Source organism: Pangasianodon hypophthalmus, chromosome 3, assembly GCF_027358585.1.
Source record: "Pangasianodon hypophthalmus isolate fPanHyp1 chromosome 3, fPanHyp1.pri, whole genome shotgun sequence".
Lineage (NCBI taxonomy): Eukaryota > Metazoa > Chordata > Actinopteri > Siluriformes > Pangasiidae > Pangasianodon > Pangasianodon hypophthalmus.
In genome coordinates, this window is record NC_069712.1 from 33,186,818 (window position 1) to 33,207,779 (window position 20,962).

General features: G+C 40.0%; 2 protein-coding genes across 2 annotated transcripts in view; both read left to right on the forward strand.

Annotated features, from left to right (window-relative positions):
- The window catches only part of wdr35 (WD repeat domain 35), a 25,421-nt gene extending 20,871 nt beyond the window's left edge, over window positions 1-4,550 (forward strand). Inside the window, exons 25-28 of the mRNA XM_053232959.1 lie at window positions 353-493; window positions 1,235-1,391; window positions 2,182-2,422; window positions 3,306-4,550. Coding sequence (XP_053088934.1) covers window positions 353-493; window positions 1,235-1,391; window positions 2,182-2,422; window positions 3,306-3,456 — 690 coding nt within the window. The 3' untranslated portion in view covers window positions 3,457-4,550. The remainder of the gene's footprint in view (window positions 1-352; window positions 494-1,234; window positions 1,392-2,181; window positions 2,423-3,305) is intronic.
- Window positions 4,551-13,141: 8,591 nt separating this feature from the next.
- kcns3a (potassium voltage-gated channel, delayed-rectifier, subfamily S, member 3a) lies at window positions 13,142-18,690 on the forward strand. The gene is made up of 2 exons (XM_026939398.3): window positions 13,142-13,269; window positions 14,708-18,690. The coding sequence occupies exon 2, from the start codon at window positions 14,766-14,768 to the stop codon at window positions 16,212-16,214; it is 1,449 nt and encodes a 482-aa protein (XP_026795199.1). The 5' UTR covers window positions 13,142-13,269; window positions 14,708-14,765; the 3' UTR covers window positions 16,215-18,690.
- Window positions 18,691-20,962: the final 2,272 nt, after the last annotated feature.

The window sequence follows — 20,962 nt, forward strand, 5'->3', positions numbered from 1 at the left end:
ACACCTGCTGTTCTCACTCAGGGTTTTCTCATGCACAAATCTAAAAGAGTTGCAGAGAAACCTCATTAGTGAGTGCAAGGGACCAGTGTGTGAGGAACATGAGGAACTGAACAACAACAACAACAACCACAACCACAACCACAACAACGTCAGTTCATTTTAATCTGGAAAAACACAGCCTTCAGATTCAGTGGGCCGTAATTATTTAATTAGAAAATCTATTCATCCTAGTAAATAGAAAATGTTCTGTTTCTTTCTGTTGCGTCATTGTCACTGAAAGCCTGCTCACAACGCGTTCCTAAATATTAGAGTGAATTAAAACTGAAAGGAAAACACTCGTCTCTCGGCTCAGATCGCAGAGGACGAGGCGAAGAAGCGGACGAGGCCGCTGAGGGTGAAGAAGCTGTACGTGCTCGCCGCCCTGCTGGTGGAAAATTACCACAATCAGGTCAAACACTCTCAGCAAAGCAGAGCCAAGGGCAAGAAATCGGAGGTAATGCTAATCTTCCAGCTTTCCCTTCTTATTTTTCTCATTTTCTCTGACTGCAGAGTGCAGCTGCCAATCACAGGTTTATATTAATGCGCTCGTTCTGATACTTTATCGTTTCTATAGCAACTATTAAATATAACGCAATTAAATAGTCGATGTGACGAAGTTTATTTGTCTGTGGAAGGAGTCTCCAGTGTCACAGGGTTTTGTAGCAGCTGTAACTTTAACTTCCGACGACTTCAGGATAGAGGAGTTTCCCAGAAAGTAGCATGACAAGCTTTTAAATTAAAAGAGAGAATAAGGAGACGCCGGTGAGGCAACGGTTCTTTACAGCTGCTGTAACGTAAGTGAGAACAAGAAGATTAAACTATATTATAACTATAAACGGATAAAGCGCATGTCTTTTTTTTTTTTTTTTTTTTTAATAATTAAAAATTGTAATTGTCGACACACTGCTGTTGTATAAGAGGAGTAAAACACTCTCAGGACGTGCTGTTCTAGTAAAATAAGAGCAACTAATAAGAGCCACATCGCAGCACACTGTCGTTGATTATTTTACTGTAACAGCATGACACACGCTGCTTTATGACTCAGAGTCAAGTCCACCTTTCAGTCAGTAATTAAACCGAACGCTGACGTGTTTCTGTCTCGGCTCCGTAGTAATTAGAGATAAAGAGGGTTATTTGTAGTCCAGATGATGAGAGCGTGTGTGTGTGTGTGTGTGTGTGTGTGTGTGTTCCTCAGGCCATCTCCGCACTGGCTGGGTTGTTAGAAGAGGACGCCACCTCCGCAGACAGTCACATCGTGGATAAAGCGTGGCGAGGAGCCGAGGCCTATCACTACTTCCTGCTGGCTCAGAGACAGCTCTACAACGGCAACGTGGAGGCCTCGATGAACACAGGTAACACACCGTACACACTACACACTCTTCACGCTTATATTCACCTAAACATTACAATACTACTGTGTGTGTGTGTGTGTGTGTGTGTGTGTGTGTGTGTGTGTGTAAAGAACTGAACTCACCAGGACATTAAAAGGTGTCCATTGTATATCTAAGGACTCACAGTAACACAAACACTAACTACCTGTAGTGGTGAGGTGTGTGTCTGTGTGTGTCTGTGTGTGTCTGTGTGTGTCTGTGTGTGTCTGTGTGTGTCTGTGGGTGTCTGTGTGTGTCTGTGTGTGTCTGTGGGTGTGTGCGCACGCATTTGCACGTGTGTGACGCAGCATGTGTGTAAGAGCGGCTCATATCTATGTCTACATCGTGATTTTTCCACCAGACGTGCACATGTAGCGCATCATTGCATAGCATAACACACACACACATATACACACACACACACACACACACATATATACACACACACACACACACACACACACAGAGAGTGCTGCCATATGAGCGTATAGAGAATGGTGTTGTAAATGGAGCAGAAAGCACCATGTATTCGAGGGGAAAAAGCAAAAGCGCTCTAGTTCTGTGGAAAGATTGTTGAAAAAAAAATGTTTCAGAGAAATTTTAACCCTGAAGTTCTGATTATTTTATCGTCTAACCCCTTTAGGTTTTGATTTTACTTCATACTCTAAATTGGATTAAATAATTTATTTTCTTTAATATGGTTTCTGATCAGATGTCGTGTCAGCTTTAAGACAGTATCTTCGTCTCTTTCTCCGTCGTCTCCACCCTCCAGCCCTCCACCTGCGTGATTACGAGGACATCATCCCCGCCGTGGAGATCTACTCTCTCCTGGCCGTGTGCTCCTCGGCTCACCGCGCCTTCGCCACCTGCTCGCGCGCCTTCATCAAGCTGGAGTCTCTGGAGAGCCTGAGCGCTGAGCAGAGGCAGCTGTACGAGGAGCTCGCGCTGCAGATCTTCACCAAACATCCGCCTAAAGACAACCGCAAGAGCCAGCTGGAGAGCACAGACGACAGGTCTCTCTCTCTCTCTCTCTCTCTCTCTCTCTCTCTGTATCTCTGTATCTCTCTCTCTCTCTCTCTCTCTCTCTCTCTGTATCTCTATCGCTCTCTCTCTCTCTCTCTCTCTCTCTCTCTCTCTCTCTCTCTGTATCTCTATCGCTCTCTCTCTCTCTGTATCTCTATCGCTCTCTCTCTCTCTCTCTCTCTCTCTGTATCTCTATCGCTCTCTCTATCGCTCTCTCTCTCTCTGTATCTCTATCGCTCTCTCTCTCTCTCTCTCTGTATCTCTCGCTCTCTCTCTCGCTCTCTCTCTCTCTCTGTATCTCTATCGCTCTCTCTCTCCCACTCTCTCTCTCTCTGTATCTCTATCGCTCTATCGCTCTCTCTCTCTCTCTCTCTCTCTCTGTATCTCTATCGCTCTCTCTCTCTCTCTGTATCTCTATCACTCTCTCTCTCTCTCTCTCTCTCTCTCTGTATCTCTATCGCTCTCTCTCTCTCTCTCTCTCTCTCTGTATCTCTATCGCTCTCTCTCTCTCTCTCTCTCTGTATCTCTATCACTCTCTCTCTCTCTCTCTGTATCTCTATCGCTCTCTCTCTCTCTCTCTCTCTGTATCTCTATCGCTCTCTCTCTCTCTCTCTCTCTGTATCTCTATCACTCTCTCTCTCTCTCTCTGTATCTCTATCGCTCTCTCTCTCTCTCTGTATCTCTATCGCTCTCTCTCTCTGTATCTCTATCGCTCTCTCTCTCTCTCTCTCTCTCACACACATTTACTCAAGGAACAAAAGATTATAGCCTCCAGTTTAGCGCTGTGCAGAAATACTTTGTCCCTGGTATGATAGCAGCACTGACAGTAATATTCTCTCTCTCTCTCTCTCTCTCTCTCTCTCTGTGTCTCAGCGCGGAGGGAAAGCTGCCCACGTGTATCGTGACGGGCCGGAGTATCTCTGATTATCAGTTCTGGATGTGTGGTGTGTGTAAACACTGTGCTCACGAGCAGGACATCACCAAGTACAGCTACTGCCCCCTCTGTCACTCCCCACTCACCTGATACTGTCTCTCTCTATCTGTCTCTCTCTATCTATCTATCTATCTGTCTCTCTCTCTCTATCTGTCTCTCTCTCTCTTATTCTCTCTCTGATTATACCTGTCTCTCTCTGTGTCTCTCTCTCTCTATCTGTCTCTCTCTCTCTTATTCTCTCTCTCTCTGATTATACCTGTCTCTCTCTGTGTGTCTCTCTCTATCTGTCTCTCTCTCTCTTATTCTCTCTCTCTCTGATTATACCTGTCTCTCTCTGTGTGTCTCTCTCTCTCTGTCTCTCTCTCTCTTATTCTCTCTCTCTCTGATTATACCTGTCTCTCTCTGTGTGTCTCTCTCTATCTGTCTCTCTCTCTCTTATTCTCTCTCTCTCTGATTATACCTGTCTCTCTCTGTGTGTCTCTCTCTCTCTCTCTCTCTCTCTCTCTCCCTCACTCCTCCACAGTGAAATGTATTCCTCAGTTGATGAACCCTGTTGATTTTTCATGCAGAAGACAATCATCCTGGTTATTAACAGCTTTATAACATTAATCATTGCATGAAGTCGGTTTTACACCAGAGCGGACGCAGCACGCTCCACGCCGCTGACGTTCCCCGTGCGTTCTTTTCATTTCTGTGCTTTCTTTTCTGCACAGAATTATTAAATACAGCCTGCAAATACCATACTGTTCCATCAGATTCTAAATGTATAAACATTACCATTATATCCGATCACATCACAACGTCCTGTTCTTAGCTAGAAATCACAGCAGAAATAGAACATGCGATAAACATTACACAACAATTGTGTCATTGCGTGGGTCCGGGTGTAAAATGGGCTTAACTCTGACTGAAACCTTTGATGTGTGTGTGCTCGTGTAATTATTATTACTATTATTATTATTATTATTAACTGATTGCCACTACAGAAAATAACATTTTCATTATAGACTTGTGGGAAATTTGTTGTTGCTCATTCTGCAATTCTTCAAAAGTCCTCTCACTAAACCACACTCCACACGCACAATGACTTTTTTCTATTTAACCTTTTTTTTGTCAATAATATTACATTCTGTTAGATGTTTACAGAACTTTTTATACTTCCAGAATAAACTCTGATGTACAGATTTTCTCTAATGTTTTAAGGTACGATTAAAGTTACACACCTTCTCTTTTAACTCAGATGTACTCAATGAGCTTCCCGCATCTGCATTTCAGCTATGAAGCTAATGGAGCTAACAGGAAAGAAAAGCTCACGGTCTTTAGATTTGCATCATGCAAAGTGCTACTGGTTAAAGACGCAAATGCCAGACGCCAAACATTTCTATATATATAAAGGGAAAGACAATGTTGTGTTGTTTTTTTTTTCTTGATTATTTATATTCATTAACTATATCGGTTATATTCAAAGAATAAAATTGTACAAATGAGTGTATTTTTGATGAGTTTTATATGAAAAGCCACGTTTCAGTGTTTCTGCACGTTAGAAGAGCAACACTGCCCTCGTGTGGACGAAACGACCAGGTGAGTGTCGAAATATTCAGAATGAATTGTTCTGTTTCAGCGTAAATGTCTCATTTACTGTTAAATCAACTTACTACTTTAATCTAATAATGATTGGAGGTTTAGGTGTCATCATTCTGCAAGGTTGTTATTTTAGTTATTTCATTAATTTGTTTGTTTGTTTGTTTGTTTATCGTTGAAGTGTGCCCTCATTACTATAACCTGCACACTCAATATTCCAGGACTAACAAATAATTTAACTTCACCCTAAGTATATCAAATCATGTTTTTTTATATTAAATCCTTTTGACAGAAATGAATTAAAGTACGCAATTTGTCATGATCTATATAAATAAATGTCTCGCCAGTGGTGTTGCGACATTTTCCTAACTAACATGGAGCCAAACATCACATGGGAGAATAGCGTGAATGTCAAACACGCAACAAACGAGTGTTACTGCGTCATAAAATATAAGAGCCAATCATGTTCCAGTATGCAAATTCAGGCCACATGAGGACACGTTGTGTCAGGATGCAGAGATTTTTTAATTTGCGTAATCGTACAATCTGGATTTCATGATGAGGATAAACGTGCTGGCGTGTTTTCTTTTGCTCTAATGATTTTCGTAAAACAAAATAGACTACAGCAGAAAAGACAGGTTTCAGTTGTATATTTCAGTTATATTCATAATACTGCTATTTCCCTACGCAAACAACACATTTATTTTAATAGAAGCTACTTATTCTGAAAGGATGTGAACACAGTGAAGAAATAAACCTGCCAGTTGACTGAACTCTGTGACTACAGCGACCTCTAGCGGACAAATCAAGGTCGAGCTAAAGAAAATTACAGATCATGTTCAGGAGAGATTTCAAACAGATTGGCTGCTTTTCCTCAACAAGCTGAAACTGATCCCAACTCACAGACTGCAATTCCAGACAAAAAGGTACTAAACAGTACTTTTCTCTCTCACTGGAGGGGAACTGAAACCTGCAAGTGTGGAAATGGAAAGCTTTAATCTGCAAAGTGTGCCTTAAACTGAGCCAGATACACATACACTCTACACATACACTCTACACATACACACTACACATACACACTACACATACACTCTACACATACACTCTACACATACACACTACACATACACTCTACACATACACTCTACACATACACACTACACATACACTCTACACATACACTCTACACATACACACTACACATACACACTACACATACACTCTACACATACACACTACACATACACTCTACACATACACTCTACACATACACTCTACACATACACACTACACATACACTATACACATACACTCTACACATACACACTACACATACACACTACACATACACTCTACACATACACACTACACATACACTCTACACATACACTCTACACATACACTACACATACACTCTACACATACACTACACATACACACTACACATACACACTACACATACACACTACACATACACTCTACACATACACACTACACATACACTCTACACATACACTCTACACATACACTCTACACATACACACTACACATACACACTACACATACACTCTACACATACACTCTACACATACACTCTACACATACACTCTACACATACACACTACACATACACACTACACATACACTCTACACATACACACTACACATACACTCTACACATACACTCTACACATACACACTACACATACACACTACACATACACTCTACACATACACACTACACATACACTCTACACATACACTCTACACATACACTATACACATACACACTACACATACACACTACACATACACTCTACACATACACTCTACACATACACTCTACACATACACTATACACATACACACTACACATACACTCTACACATACACACTACACATACACTATACACATACACACTACACATACACTCTACACATACACTATACACATACACACTACACATACACACTACACATACACTCTACACATACACTCTACACATACACACTACACATACACTATACACATACACTCTACACATACACTATACACATACACTCTACACATACACTACACATACACACTACACATACACACTACACATACACACTACACATACACTCTACACATACACTCTACACATACACACTACACATACACTCTACACATACACACTACACATACACTCTACACATACACACTACACATACACACTACACATACACACTACACATACACTCTACACATACACTATACACATACACTCTACACATACACACTACACATACACTATACACATACACACTACACATACACATACACTATACACATACACTCTACACATACACTCTACACATACACTATACACATACACTCTACACATACACTCTACACATACACTCTACACATACACACTACACATACACTCTACACATACACTCTACACATACACACTACACATACACTATACACATACACTATACACATACACTCTACACATACACTCTACACATACACACTACACATACACTCTACACATACACTCTACACATACACACTACACATACACACTACACATACACTATACACATACACTCTACACATACACTACACATACACTCTACACATACACACTACACATACACTCTACACATACACACTACACATACACACTACACATACACTATACACATACACACTACACATACACTACACATACACATACACTATACACATACACTCTACACATACACTCTACACATACACTCTACACATACACTCTACACATACACACTACACATACACTCTACACATACACTCTACACATACACACTACACATACACTCTACACATACACTCTACACATACACACTACACATACACTATACACATACACTATACACATACACTCTACACATACACTCTACACATACACACTACACATACACTCTACACATACACTCTACACATACACACTACACATACACACTACACATACACTATACACATACACTCTACACATACACTACACATACACTCTACACATACACACTACACATACACACTACACATACACACTACACATACACTATACACATACACTCTACACATACACACTACACATACACTACACATACACACTACACATACACTCTACACATACACTCTACACATACACTCTACACATACACACTACACATACACTATACACATACACTCTACACATACACTATACACATACACTCTACACATACACACTACACATACACTCTACACATACACACTACACATACACTATACACATACACTATACACATACACACTACACATACACACTACACATACACACTACACATACACTATACACATACACTCTACACATACACTATACACATACACACTACACATACACTATACACATACACTCTACACATACACTATACACATACACTCTACACATACACACTACACATACACTCTACACATACACACTACACATACACTCTACACATACACACTACACATACACTATACACATACACTCTACACATACACACTACACATACACTATACACATACACACTACACATACACTCTACACATACACTCTACACATACACTATACACATACACTCTACACATACACACTACACATACACTATACACATACACTCTACACATACACTATACACATACACTCTACACATACACTATACACATACACACTACACATACACTCTACACATACACACTACACATACACTATACACATACACACTACACATACACTCTACACATACACTATACACATACACACTACACATACACACTACACATACACTCTACACATACACTCTACACATACACACTACACATACACTATACACATACACTCTACACATACACTATACACATACACTCTACACATACACTCTACACATACACACTACACATACACTCTACACATACACTCTACACATACACACTACACATACACTCTACACATACACTCTACACATACACACTACACATACACTATACACATACACTATACACATACACTCTACACATACACTCTACACATACACACTACACATACACTCTACACATACACTCTACACATACACACTACACATACACACTACACATACACTATACACATACACTCTACACATACACTACACATACACTCTACACATACACACTACACATACACACTACACATACACTACACATACACACTACACATACACTCTACACATACACTCTACACATACACTCTACACATACACACTACACATACACTATACACATACACTCTACACATACACTATACACATACACTCTACACATACACACTACACATACACTCTACACATACACACTACACATACACTATACACATACACTATACACATACACACTACACATACACACTACACATACACACTACACATACACTATACACATACACTCTACACATACACTATACACATACACACTACACATACACTATACACATACACTCTACACATACACTATACACATACACTCTACACATACACACTACACATACACTCTACACATACACACTACACATACACTCTACACATACACACTACACATACACTATACACATACACTCTACACATACACACTACACATACACTATACACATACACACTACACATACACTCTACACATACACTCTACACATACACTATACACATACACTCTACACATACACACTACACATACACTATACACATACACTCTACACATACACTCTACACATACACTCTACACATACACTATACACATACACACTACACATACACTCTACACATACACACTACACATACACTATACACATACACACTACACATACACTCTACACATACACTATACACATACACACTACACATACACACTACACATACACTCTACACATACACACTACACATACACTATACACATACACTCTACACATACACTATACACATACACTCTACACATACACTACACATACACACTACACATACACACTACACATACACACTACACATACACACTACACATACACTCTACACATACACACTACACATACACTCTACACATACACACTACACATACACTCTACACATACACACTACACATACACACTACACATACACACTACACATACACTCTACACATACACTATACACATACACTATACACATACACTATACACATACACACTACACATACACTATACACATACACACTACACATACACTACACATACACATACACTATACACATACACTCTACACATACACTATACACATACACACTACACATACACTCTACACATACACTCTACACATACACTCTACACATACACTCTACACATACACTCTACACATACACACTACACATACACTCTACACATACACTCTACACATACACACTACACATACACTCTACACATACACTCTACACATACACACTACACATACACTATACACATACACTATACACATACACTCTACACATACACTCTACACATACACACTACACATACACTCTACACATACACTCTACACATACACACTACACATACACACTACACATACACTATACACATACACTCTACACATACACTACACATACACTCTACACATACACACTACACATACACACTACACATACACTACACATACACACTACACATACACTCTACACATACACTCTACACATACACTCTACACATACACACTACACATACACTATACACATACACTCTACACATACACTATACACATACACTCTACACATACACACTACACATACACTCTACACATACACACTACACATACACTATACACATACACTATACACATACACACTACACATACACACTACACATACACTATACACATACACTCTACACATACACTATACACATACACACTACACATACACTATACACATACACTCTACACATACACTATACACATACACTCTACACATACACACTACACATACACTCTACACATACACACTACACATACACTCTACACATACACACTACACATACACTATACACATACACTCTACACATACACACTACACATACACTATACACATACACACTACACATACACTCTACACATACACTCTACACATACACTATACACATACACTCTACACATACACACTACACATACACTATACACATACACTCTACACATACACTATACACATACACTCTACACATACACTCTACACATACACTATACACATACACTCTACACATACACTCTACACATACACTATACACATACACACTACACATACACTCTACACATACACTCTACACATACACTCTACACATACACTCTACACATACACACTACACATACACTATACACATACACACTACACATACACACTACACATACACTATACACATACACACTACACATACACTCTACACATACACTCTACACATACACTATACACATACACTCTACACATACACACTACACATACACTATACACATACACTCTACACATACACTCTACACATACACTCTACACATACACTCTACACATACACTATACACATACACTCTACACATACACTATACACATACACTCTACACATACACTATACACATACACTCTACACATACACTATACACATACACACTACACATACACACTACACATACACTATACACATACACACTACACATACACTCTACACATACACTCTACACATACACTATACACATACACTCTACACATACACACTACACATACACTATACACATACACTCTACACATACACTCTACACATACACTATACACATACACACTACACATACACTCTACACATACACTCTACACATACACTATACACATACACTCTACACATACACACTACACATACACTATACACATACACTCTACACATACACTCTACACATACACTCTACACATACACTATACACATACACTATACACATACACACTACACATACACTCTACACATACACTATATGCACATTTCCACATTTTCAGATGCACATTAAAGGCACAACATGGTGCCACTCTAGTGACACTGTTTAAGTGTAAGTGTGTAAGTTTGTGTAAGTTTTTCTCTCTGATCACACTCCTACTTTACATTCTGTTTATTCTTCATATTGACACTCCCACTGTCTTATTCATTTATTTATTTGTTTGTTTGTTTGTTTGAACTCACTATTCTTACTTTTATTCTTACTATCAATGCAGATTTCCTATGAGAGATTAATAAAAGTTTATGTTTATATATATTTTATATTAACACACATACAGCATTAAAAGAATAACAAATCATGTAACGTCACTGTAAATATTACAAAAGATGTTTTTTTTTAATTAAACCCTTTTGTTGGAAATGAATTTAACTGTGTAGTTGGAGTTTAATATCATTTTCTCCCCTCAGAAACTGTACAATAGATGTGTGTAACAGCTATAAATCTTCAGAATCCATGAATCTATAAACACATGTAAGAGTGATTTAGACATTAACTCCTGCTTTTTCCCTTTATCTTCTCCAAACTGCTTTTTTTTAAATGCTTACTTAATATTCCAAGAATGATTAATTTAAAATCATCCTAAATATCACGAAACCGAAACATAAATTATTATTATTATTATTATTATTATTATTATTATTATTATTATTAGTACTACTACTAGTAGTAGTAGTAGTAGTAGTTTTATTATTTTAATATTATTATTATCAATAAATGAACTTGTTTGTGGAGGGGGGGGATGAATAGTGTGCAGGAGGATTAATACACTTTAGTGCTATTTTCAGCTTCGTGTATTAGAAATAAATCTTAAATTTTTTGTTTGTTTGTTTGTTTGTTTGTTTTTGGGGTGGGAGTTTCTCTTCAGCCTAAAACACTTTATCAGGCTTTAAACCCGTGTTCTTTTCTTTTCTTTTCTTTTCACATTTTCAATATCTCCAAACCTGCTTGATTTCATTTATTTATTTATTTATTTATTGGTCACAAGTGTCCCGAAGCGCGTTCCCGGCGAAGGCGACGCGAGTGAGCGCGCTCACGTGCTGCTGCTGATAGTGCCTGCGGATGACGCGCATGCGCAGAGCAACTCCGTGGCGGCTGCGGGACCAGAACATCTCTCTCTCTCTCTCTCTCTCTCTCTCTCTCTCTCTCTGTCCCTCTCTGCCTCTCTCTGTGAAAAGTCCCTGGATGGTGGAGATGGAGCAGGAGCTGGAGGAAGCTTTCAGGAAGGAACCCAGATGGACTGAGCTGAAGGTAAAACATTTCATTTGTTAATCATTTTTTTATCCCATGAACCTGTTTTGAACTTAAAAAAAAATCACAGCACGTCTTGATTTTTTAAAAAATACAACCCAGGATTAGGATATTGTAAAGATTTTTTTGCTTCTTTGTCACTGTCTAGCTCTTTTCCTCACACTTGATGCTTATCTGAAACTTATTATTGCTAAAGAAAAGAGAAATAAATCCAGTCCCACCTGAGAGAGAAGGATGAGACCCTCAGGACAGATCAGGACACAATCAGAAACGCTCACAATGATGTGAAAAGCTTTCTGTTTGGCTTTCTCACAGAGGAATCGATATCCATTAGCAGTATTTGGTTTGTCGTGGTTTGATTTTTACAATGCAATCAGACACCAGGAACACAGGAAAAGTCGGTACAGCATCACACTCAGCTGCGTGACACTCTGATTTTCACAAAGTTCACCTCAGCACGCTTTTTTTCACACTTTAGACAGATAAAGTTGATTGCTGTGCTCTTTTTTATGTGTTTGTTCGGTGATTTTGCTGCTCTGGAGCTCTACACTGCAATCAGATACTGAAGCAAAGCAAAAATAGAAAGAGCTCAGGATCAGATTAATGCAATATGACACTCAGATTTTTTTCAAAGTTCATTTCAGGCCATATATTCTTACCACCAGACCCACATTAATTCTGGGGTAATAATAAAAATGATTATTATTATTTTTATTTCCAAAAAAAAAAAAAAAAAACCCACAATGGGAAGTTTCTGAGCTTCACAGAACTGTTCATGCTTCTACACTTTAATTCCTCCCTCATAACAAACTACTATTATCGATATTAAACTTTATTAAAGTCTAATTAATCATGTTTAACTCCTGTGAGCTCCTTTTCCCCTCTTCCTCATTCAGTGTTTTTTATCTTACACTCAGAAAAATGCTTCCTTAAAGCTACTTTTTAAAGTTCGATCATGCGATAATGTTTTTAAAACGTATATATTTGCGTCAGTAAAATACAGACGTTTGCGCTTTGCGGTTTCTCAGTAACATGACAAGGTCCTTTTTTTTCATCCCGTGACCAGCCTCTGTCTTTCTCTCTCTCTTGAAGTTAATAAAAACGCAGCTTGTCACGTTACAGAGTCACCGCAGAGAAGCGTAAACTCCTCTGTCCTGAAGATTTCCGAAAGTTACAGCTTCATTTCTGACTGTTACAAAGTGCTGACACTGGAGACTCCTTCCATAAATGTTTAGTTGTTTCCAGTGATTTTATGACGTATTTGTGTAACACATGCTGCGTATTTTAGTAAAAAAAAAAAGTCAGGAATTCAGAAAAAAACCCTGAGGTGAAGATACTCCGATACTGTGTTAAGTTAATTTCTTCTGGATGATGGCTCAGCTTTATTTTATTTTTAATTGTTTATCTCATTTGGTGTCTTTCTGTCTTTATGTCTCAGGTGATGGAGTCGTAGCTACGACCTGCATTCTGTCCCGCCCCTTTTTTTCCGCCCCATCATGGTGTACGGGCAGATCCTGCACCGCTGCGGCCCGGATGAGAACTTCCTCAACCTGAACGTGGGCGGCTTCAAGCAGAAAGTGTCTCGCTCGGTCCTCCAGTGCTTCCCACACACTCGTCTGGGGCGTTTGCTCCTCTGCAGATCCGAGTCGGCGATATTGGAGCTGTGCGACGACTACAGCGCGACGGAGCATGAGTTCTACTTCGACCGCAACCCACGCTTCTTCCGCTACGTGCTGAACTTTTACCACACGGGCAAAATCCATCTGATGGAGGAGCTGTGCGTGTTCAGCTTCAGCCAGGAGCTCGAGTACTGGGGCATCAAGGAGCTTTATCTGGACTCGTGCTGCAGCAACAAGTTCCACGAGCTGAAAGAAGGCGAAAAGGAGCACGACTGGGACCGGAACGAGGACGATCAGCTTCACGAGAGCTTCGATTCCACCATGGAGGAGTTTTCAGAGCTGGAGAAGGACATGGAGAAGTTTGAAGGCACCTGGTGCTCGGAGAAACGGAAGCAGCTGTGGCTGAGGCTCGAGAATCCGGGACATTCGCTCACGGCTAAGATGCTAGCGGTGGTTTCTCTGAGCGTGGTTCTGATCAGCATCGCGGCCATGTGTGTTCACAGCATGCCTGAGTTCCATCAAGTGGACGCTAACGAAAGACCCGTGGAGGATCCGGTTCTAGCTGTGTTCGAGACCTTTTGCGTGCTCTGGTTCACGTTCGAGTTTGTGGTGCGCTTAGCGGTAGCACCTTGCCTCCGTAAATTCGCCAGCAATGCTTTGAACATCATCGATTTTGTCTCCGTGGTACCGTTTTACGCCACGTTAGCACTGGAAAAAGCAGACGCTGAGGAAAGCGAGGAGCTGGAGAACGTAGGGAAAGTGGTGCAGATCCTGAGGCTCATGCGCGTCTTCAGGATACTGAAGTTAGCGCGTCACTCGGTGGGACTTCGATCTCTCGGCGCGACTTTGCGTCACAGCTACCACGAGGTCGGCCTGCTCGTCCTCTTCCTCTCCGTCGGGATTTCCATCTTCTCTGTGCTCGTGTACTTTGCAGAGAGAGACGAGGATGAATCCGAGCTCCAGACGATACCCATCGGATGGTGGTGGGCCACGATTAGCATGACCACAGTCGGATACGGAGACACCTATCCCGTCACGCTAGCTGGGAAGCTCATCGGGACGCTGTGCATCGTGTGCGGCCTCCTTGTGGTGGCACTGCCCATCACCATCATCTTCAACAAGTTCTCTAAGTATTACGAGAGACAGAAAGCTCTGGTGGAGTCGGATCAGTACGGAGGCAACTTAAAAGTTCCGATTCCAGGGATTCCTATATTCAGCATGAATGATCTTTATGCTAACGGTAACGCGATTAACTCCATTTTGGACAGTTTGTCCACCAGAAGTAGCACAGGAAGTGAAAGAGATGATAGACAATCAGGACAATGAGGCTGAACCTCATGTTGCTTCATGACTGTTGCTTTTTTTATTATTAATTCGTAGCAGTTACAAATGAGAAGCAACACGCTAGTTAGCGTCATCACCCTGCGTTCACACTAGCAACAGACCTCAGTCTTTTCCTGTAAAAGTCTGAAACGAGCCAGAGATGAATGACAAGCGTCCCTCGGTCAACCAGTACGGAGCTTAGGTTGAATTTATGGAGCTAATCGCAAACTTCACTATGTGACATCCCTGCTAGCCTTAATTTGAATTCTTCTGCTTGATATAGTGTTTAGCACAAAATATTCGTTTTATATATTCAATATTATATCAACACCGCTCAATCAGAACAAATCGGAGGAGCTAGCATAAAATATTTAAAATATTTTAATAGCACACTACAGTATATTAGCAACGTTAATTAAACTACCAAACTAATTACCAAACTAAAATTAGCTATCAATTAAATTAAGTAGCCTGCTACGATTTCTAGTTAATGATACGCAATTATTATAAGAAATCTCAGATCTTCGAAATGCACAGACTACAGGAAATCAGGGCGGGTTTTAGAGAGAAGCGAAGTTCTCATTGCAGACGTACAGACGTACAGATGTACATTAGCGATCACGTCTGGTCCTACGAGATTACGCTCAATAGGACTTGGCTGTAGCTACAGCAAAACGAAAGTAGAAGTAACGAATGCCGTTTTGTCTCCAGGTCCAAGCAAAAATAACGTAGAAGATTAGCCAGGAGTCTAACAATCTTCACTGTTGCTAAAACCAAAAAAACATCAAAATGTGCCTTGTGTTTATCAGAACGCTTTCCAAGCACATAGCTAAATAAACAATGCCCCACCCCCACCATTTAAGCTGCGGTCACGTTTTCATCTTGCGAATTTCTTCACAGTGGTGGATCAAAATCAGGTGTCCTGCTGTGACATGTAGTGTATCAGTGAACACCTAACATTAGCCAGCATGCTAGCTAGTTTCATAATAAACACTATGTTGACGAATCTTAGCTTGTTAGATCATTAGTTAGCTCCTGCTTACCAAGTGCGAAAAATACATATCTATGTCCAGGGTGTCCTGAAACGATAATTATAATCAGCTCCTCCACGTCGAGTCTTCCAGAAAGATGTGACTCCACCCCTTCGCTCATGTCCTTTCCTAAGATATTATCATGAATAACCAAACGCCCACCCCACCCCACCCCACCCCACCCCCCTTCCCCCAGACGAGTCGCTGTTCCGAATGCTGCTTGTTTTTTCGCTCATGTCGTGTAGATTTACATGCACATTTGTTTTGATTTCAGTCCTGTCTCCTCCCCCTGCTTATCATTGGTTTATTACTCTAATGTGTTCACCTGTTCCGTGTTTCTGCTTTGATTAGCCTATTTCTACACTTACGTTCCTTTGTCTCGTTGCGAAGGCTTGTCGATAATTATTGTGCGTTTCCAAGCCTCAATCTTCGTCAGTTTTTGTTGCACTTCCTGTTTCCTGTTGTTGTTCTCCAAACCCCTGCTATGGACTTAAATACTCCGCTGAGTTTGTGCACTTGCGTTCTGTCTTCATGAAGCACACGTTGCAGGCAGTTTCACAGGGATAAAGTTCAACCTCAAAGCGAAATCCGAGGAAATGGATGCAAAATTAATCTGAATGTTTTGCCTGATTTTTTTTTTTTTTAGAAGGTCCAAAAGGTCAAAATGCCAGACAAGCCCACAAGAGAAAGCAGGCATGACTTCAGAGGCTTGTAATGTGAACGCAGGGTTTTACACACACTGGAACATTGGCTCACACTCTTCAGAGCAACTGTAGAACACACACACACACACACACACACACAGTAGTGAGGGAATGTGTGGTGAAGCATTTTTTATTTTCTGCTTCAGTTCTCAGGGCGAGAAAGCTGTTGATGCGCGTCCGTCTTCCCGCCTGTGAACGTTTTAATGCGCACTTTGATGTGACGTTCAATCCGTCTGATCCGAACGGAATGGCTCCTGAGATTCTCGTCCTTCCAAATGTGGGGAAACAGAAACATTAAGAAACTGTTTCACGGCACCTTCCTTAAATCTCCTCGTTGGAAGTCTGGCTGGAACGAGCGCACGCGTATTTCAGACGATGAGAAGAACGAGGTGTGATGTATTCACAGGTTTGACAGAAGGAACCTTTGAAAAGCTGCTTAAATCATGACCTTGACCTTGGACTTTGGACCTGGTCCGTCTATGCAAAACCACCAAGGTACAAATGAATATCTGATATGTGCTAATATAATATTAGTCCAAGACAATATGGTGGGAAATAAAAATGTTTATTATATCAAATGTGAGTTGTCCTGTTAATCATCCTGCACATTTGAAATGAAATAAAAATACAAAACATTCGATAAAACGCCACTAAGTTTGATATTCTAATGAGAACACATGATCGACAGATTTATCCTGAAGCGTCACTGGATCCGTGAGGGTGGAGCTTAAGTTACACTTCATTAGCCAATCATGAGACTTGTGACATCATCGGTAGCTTTTCTTCCTTTTTTTTTTTTAACTTGATATAGTGTCAAACATCAGGATAAGTAAGGAATATTAGCTAAGCTAGCAACATAGCTAAGTAACGCTAACTATAAACTGCGTAGTTAAGACCCGGATTACATGTTAGCTGCAGAAAGAAAAAGAAAAGCTAGCGGTGATTGTGTTTTCGATCAGCGACGCGACTGTTAGTGATGCGAAATGGGCGGGGTGAGAGATATGACAAAGTGTCTTTTTTTTTTTTAACTTCATGATGTTTTTTGGTTACTGCTACAAGCTACAAGTGTTTGATTTACGTAAAAACAAAAAAGCCCCAGTCGCTATTTCCACATAAAATAGGTGTCAAAATTCCTAAAGAGCAAAAGGTTGTTTCAATTCTGACACTACATACAGTACACATTTTACACACTAGCAACTTCTGTCTACGATTTTATTTTTCTGTCTGATTTGAATCTATGACTGTTACGTTCTGTAGCTAGCTTGTGTGGATATCGCACTAGCCTGTTGCTAGCAGTGCAACCACGGCAACCAGCAGTAAAGTCCATCGATTTGAGCAGAATTAATAATTTTTAAACGCTTGTGTTGTTTATACTCATGTTTTTTTTTCTCCGCACATTTGATGTATTTTATAGGATTTACAGGATCACATTTTTTTTCTAAAAGATCCCCACGCGAGCCTTGATTTGTTTCTGTGTGTTGATGTATTTCCTTTTGAAACAGGAAGTCAGAGTGACGGTACAGCTATAGCAAACTGCACTAAAGAAAAAATTTCACTTGTCCAAGATGGCCGCTCATAACATTCAAGCATCTAGTTATGAGAAAAAGTTTGTTTAAAATTGACAAAACATGTTAGGTAGTAAGTTTCGTAGCCAACGTTAATTTTGCAAATTGCATATTTTCATTTCTGCTTCTTTAAGGACGGCTACAAAAAAATAAAACACAGTTTGCGGAGGCTGTTTTGTCTAGAGCAAACATCAGAGCGATTAGAAACGACGCCCCGCGATGTGATTATGGCTGTAAAACATATAATACGGCTCCAGGAGGAGAAACACGAGCCGTCCACCATTAAGCTAATGCACTCAGGCCTGATTTCATTCCCTCCCCCTGTTCTGATGGAGGGATGGAGGGATGGAAGGATGGAGGGAGGGCTATTAGTGGATGAAGATGAGTCTGAACGTCACAAACTGCCATCAGGCTCGAGACGGAGGCTCACAGGCAGACGCGTGGCTTCAAACTCGATGGATGTGTGTACGTCGACGCCCATAAATCAGCCGTCCACTTCGCTTTTATTGCTGCGAGTTGAAAGTCTCATTATTTCTGTTTAACGAAGGCAAAAAAAATCAGGGCTGCGTTTACCGTTTTTTAACTCTGATTCATTAGTTAATTTTGGAGAAAACTGTGTGTGTGTGTGTGTGTGTGTGTGTGTGTGTGTGGTGATGTTCGATGTTCCTCATAAGCATTCTTCCCACTCTCCTCCCTTCTCTCACTCTGTCCACTCAACTTTTCCCGCAGAGATCGATTTTGCGTCGTGCTCTGGTGTTAAGGATGCTGAGGTACACCAACACACACACACACACACACACACATACACACACTTTAATGAATAGACAAACAAATTACACTCAGAAAAGCACAACATCAACAACACTATTTCACTCAGAAGCTGAGGTAAATCTAGATCTAAACAGATATTTATATGATAAAGACTCCTCGTAATCTCCTGAACTTCATTTCATTTAAGCCCGGCTTTAATATCAATTATTTGATTAATAACAAAAGAGTAGTTTTTACACGATACAAACGCAAATCAACAAGTTTTAGATCACAAGCAAGGAGTACTAGCATGGCCTATACTGCGAAAAATGATGACTTAGTATGTTTTACACTGTAAAGGTGGAGAATCAGCATATTTTCCAGCATAAACAATGAGAGTTAGCATGGTTTATACAATGAATGAATATGTTTCACACTGTAATCGAAAGCATTAGCATATTTCACAGCATGAACAACAAGAAATAGCATGTTTTACATCTATACATGTTTAGCGTGTTGTTTGCTGTAAAAAATGAGAATTAGCATGATTTACAGCATGAACAAGGAGAACTAGCATCGTGTATCCTATGAAAAATCATGACTTAGCATGGTTTACTCTGTGAAAAGAGAGAATTATTATGTTTTATACTGTGAAAATGGAGATTTAGCATGTTGTATGCTGTAAAATTGGTGAATTAGCA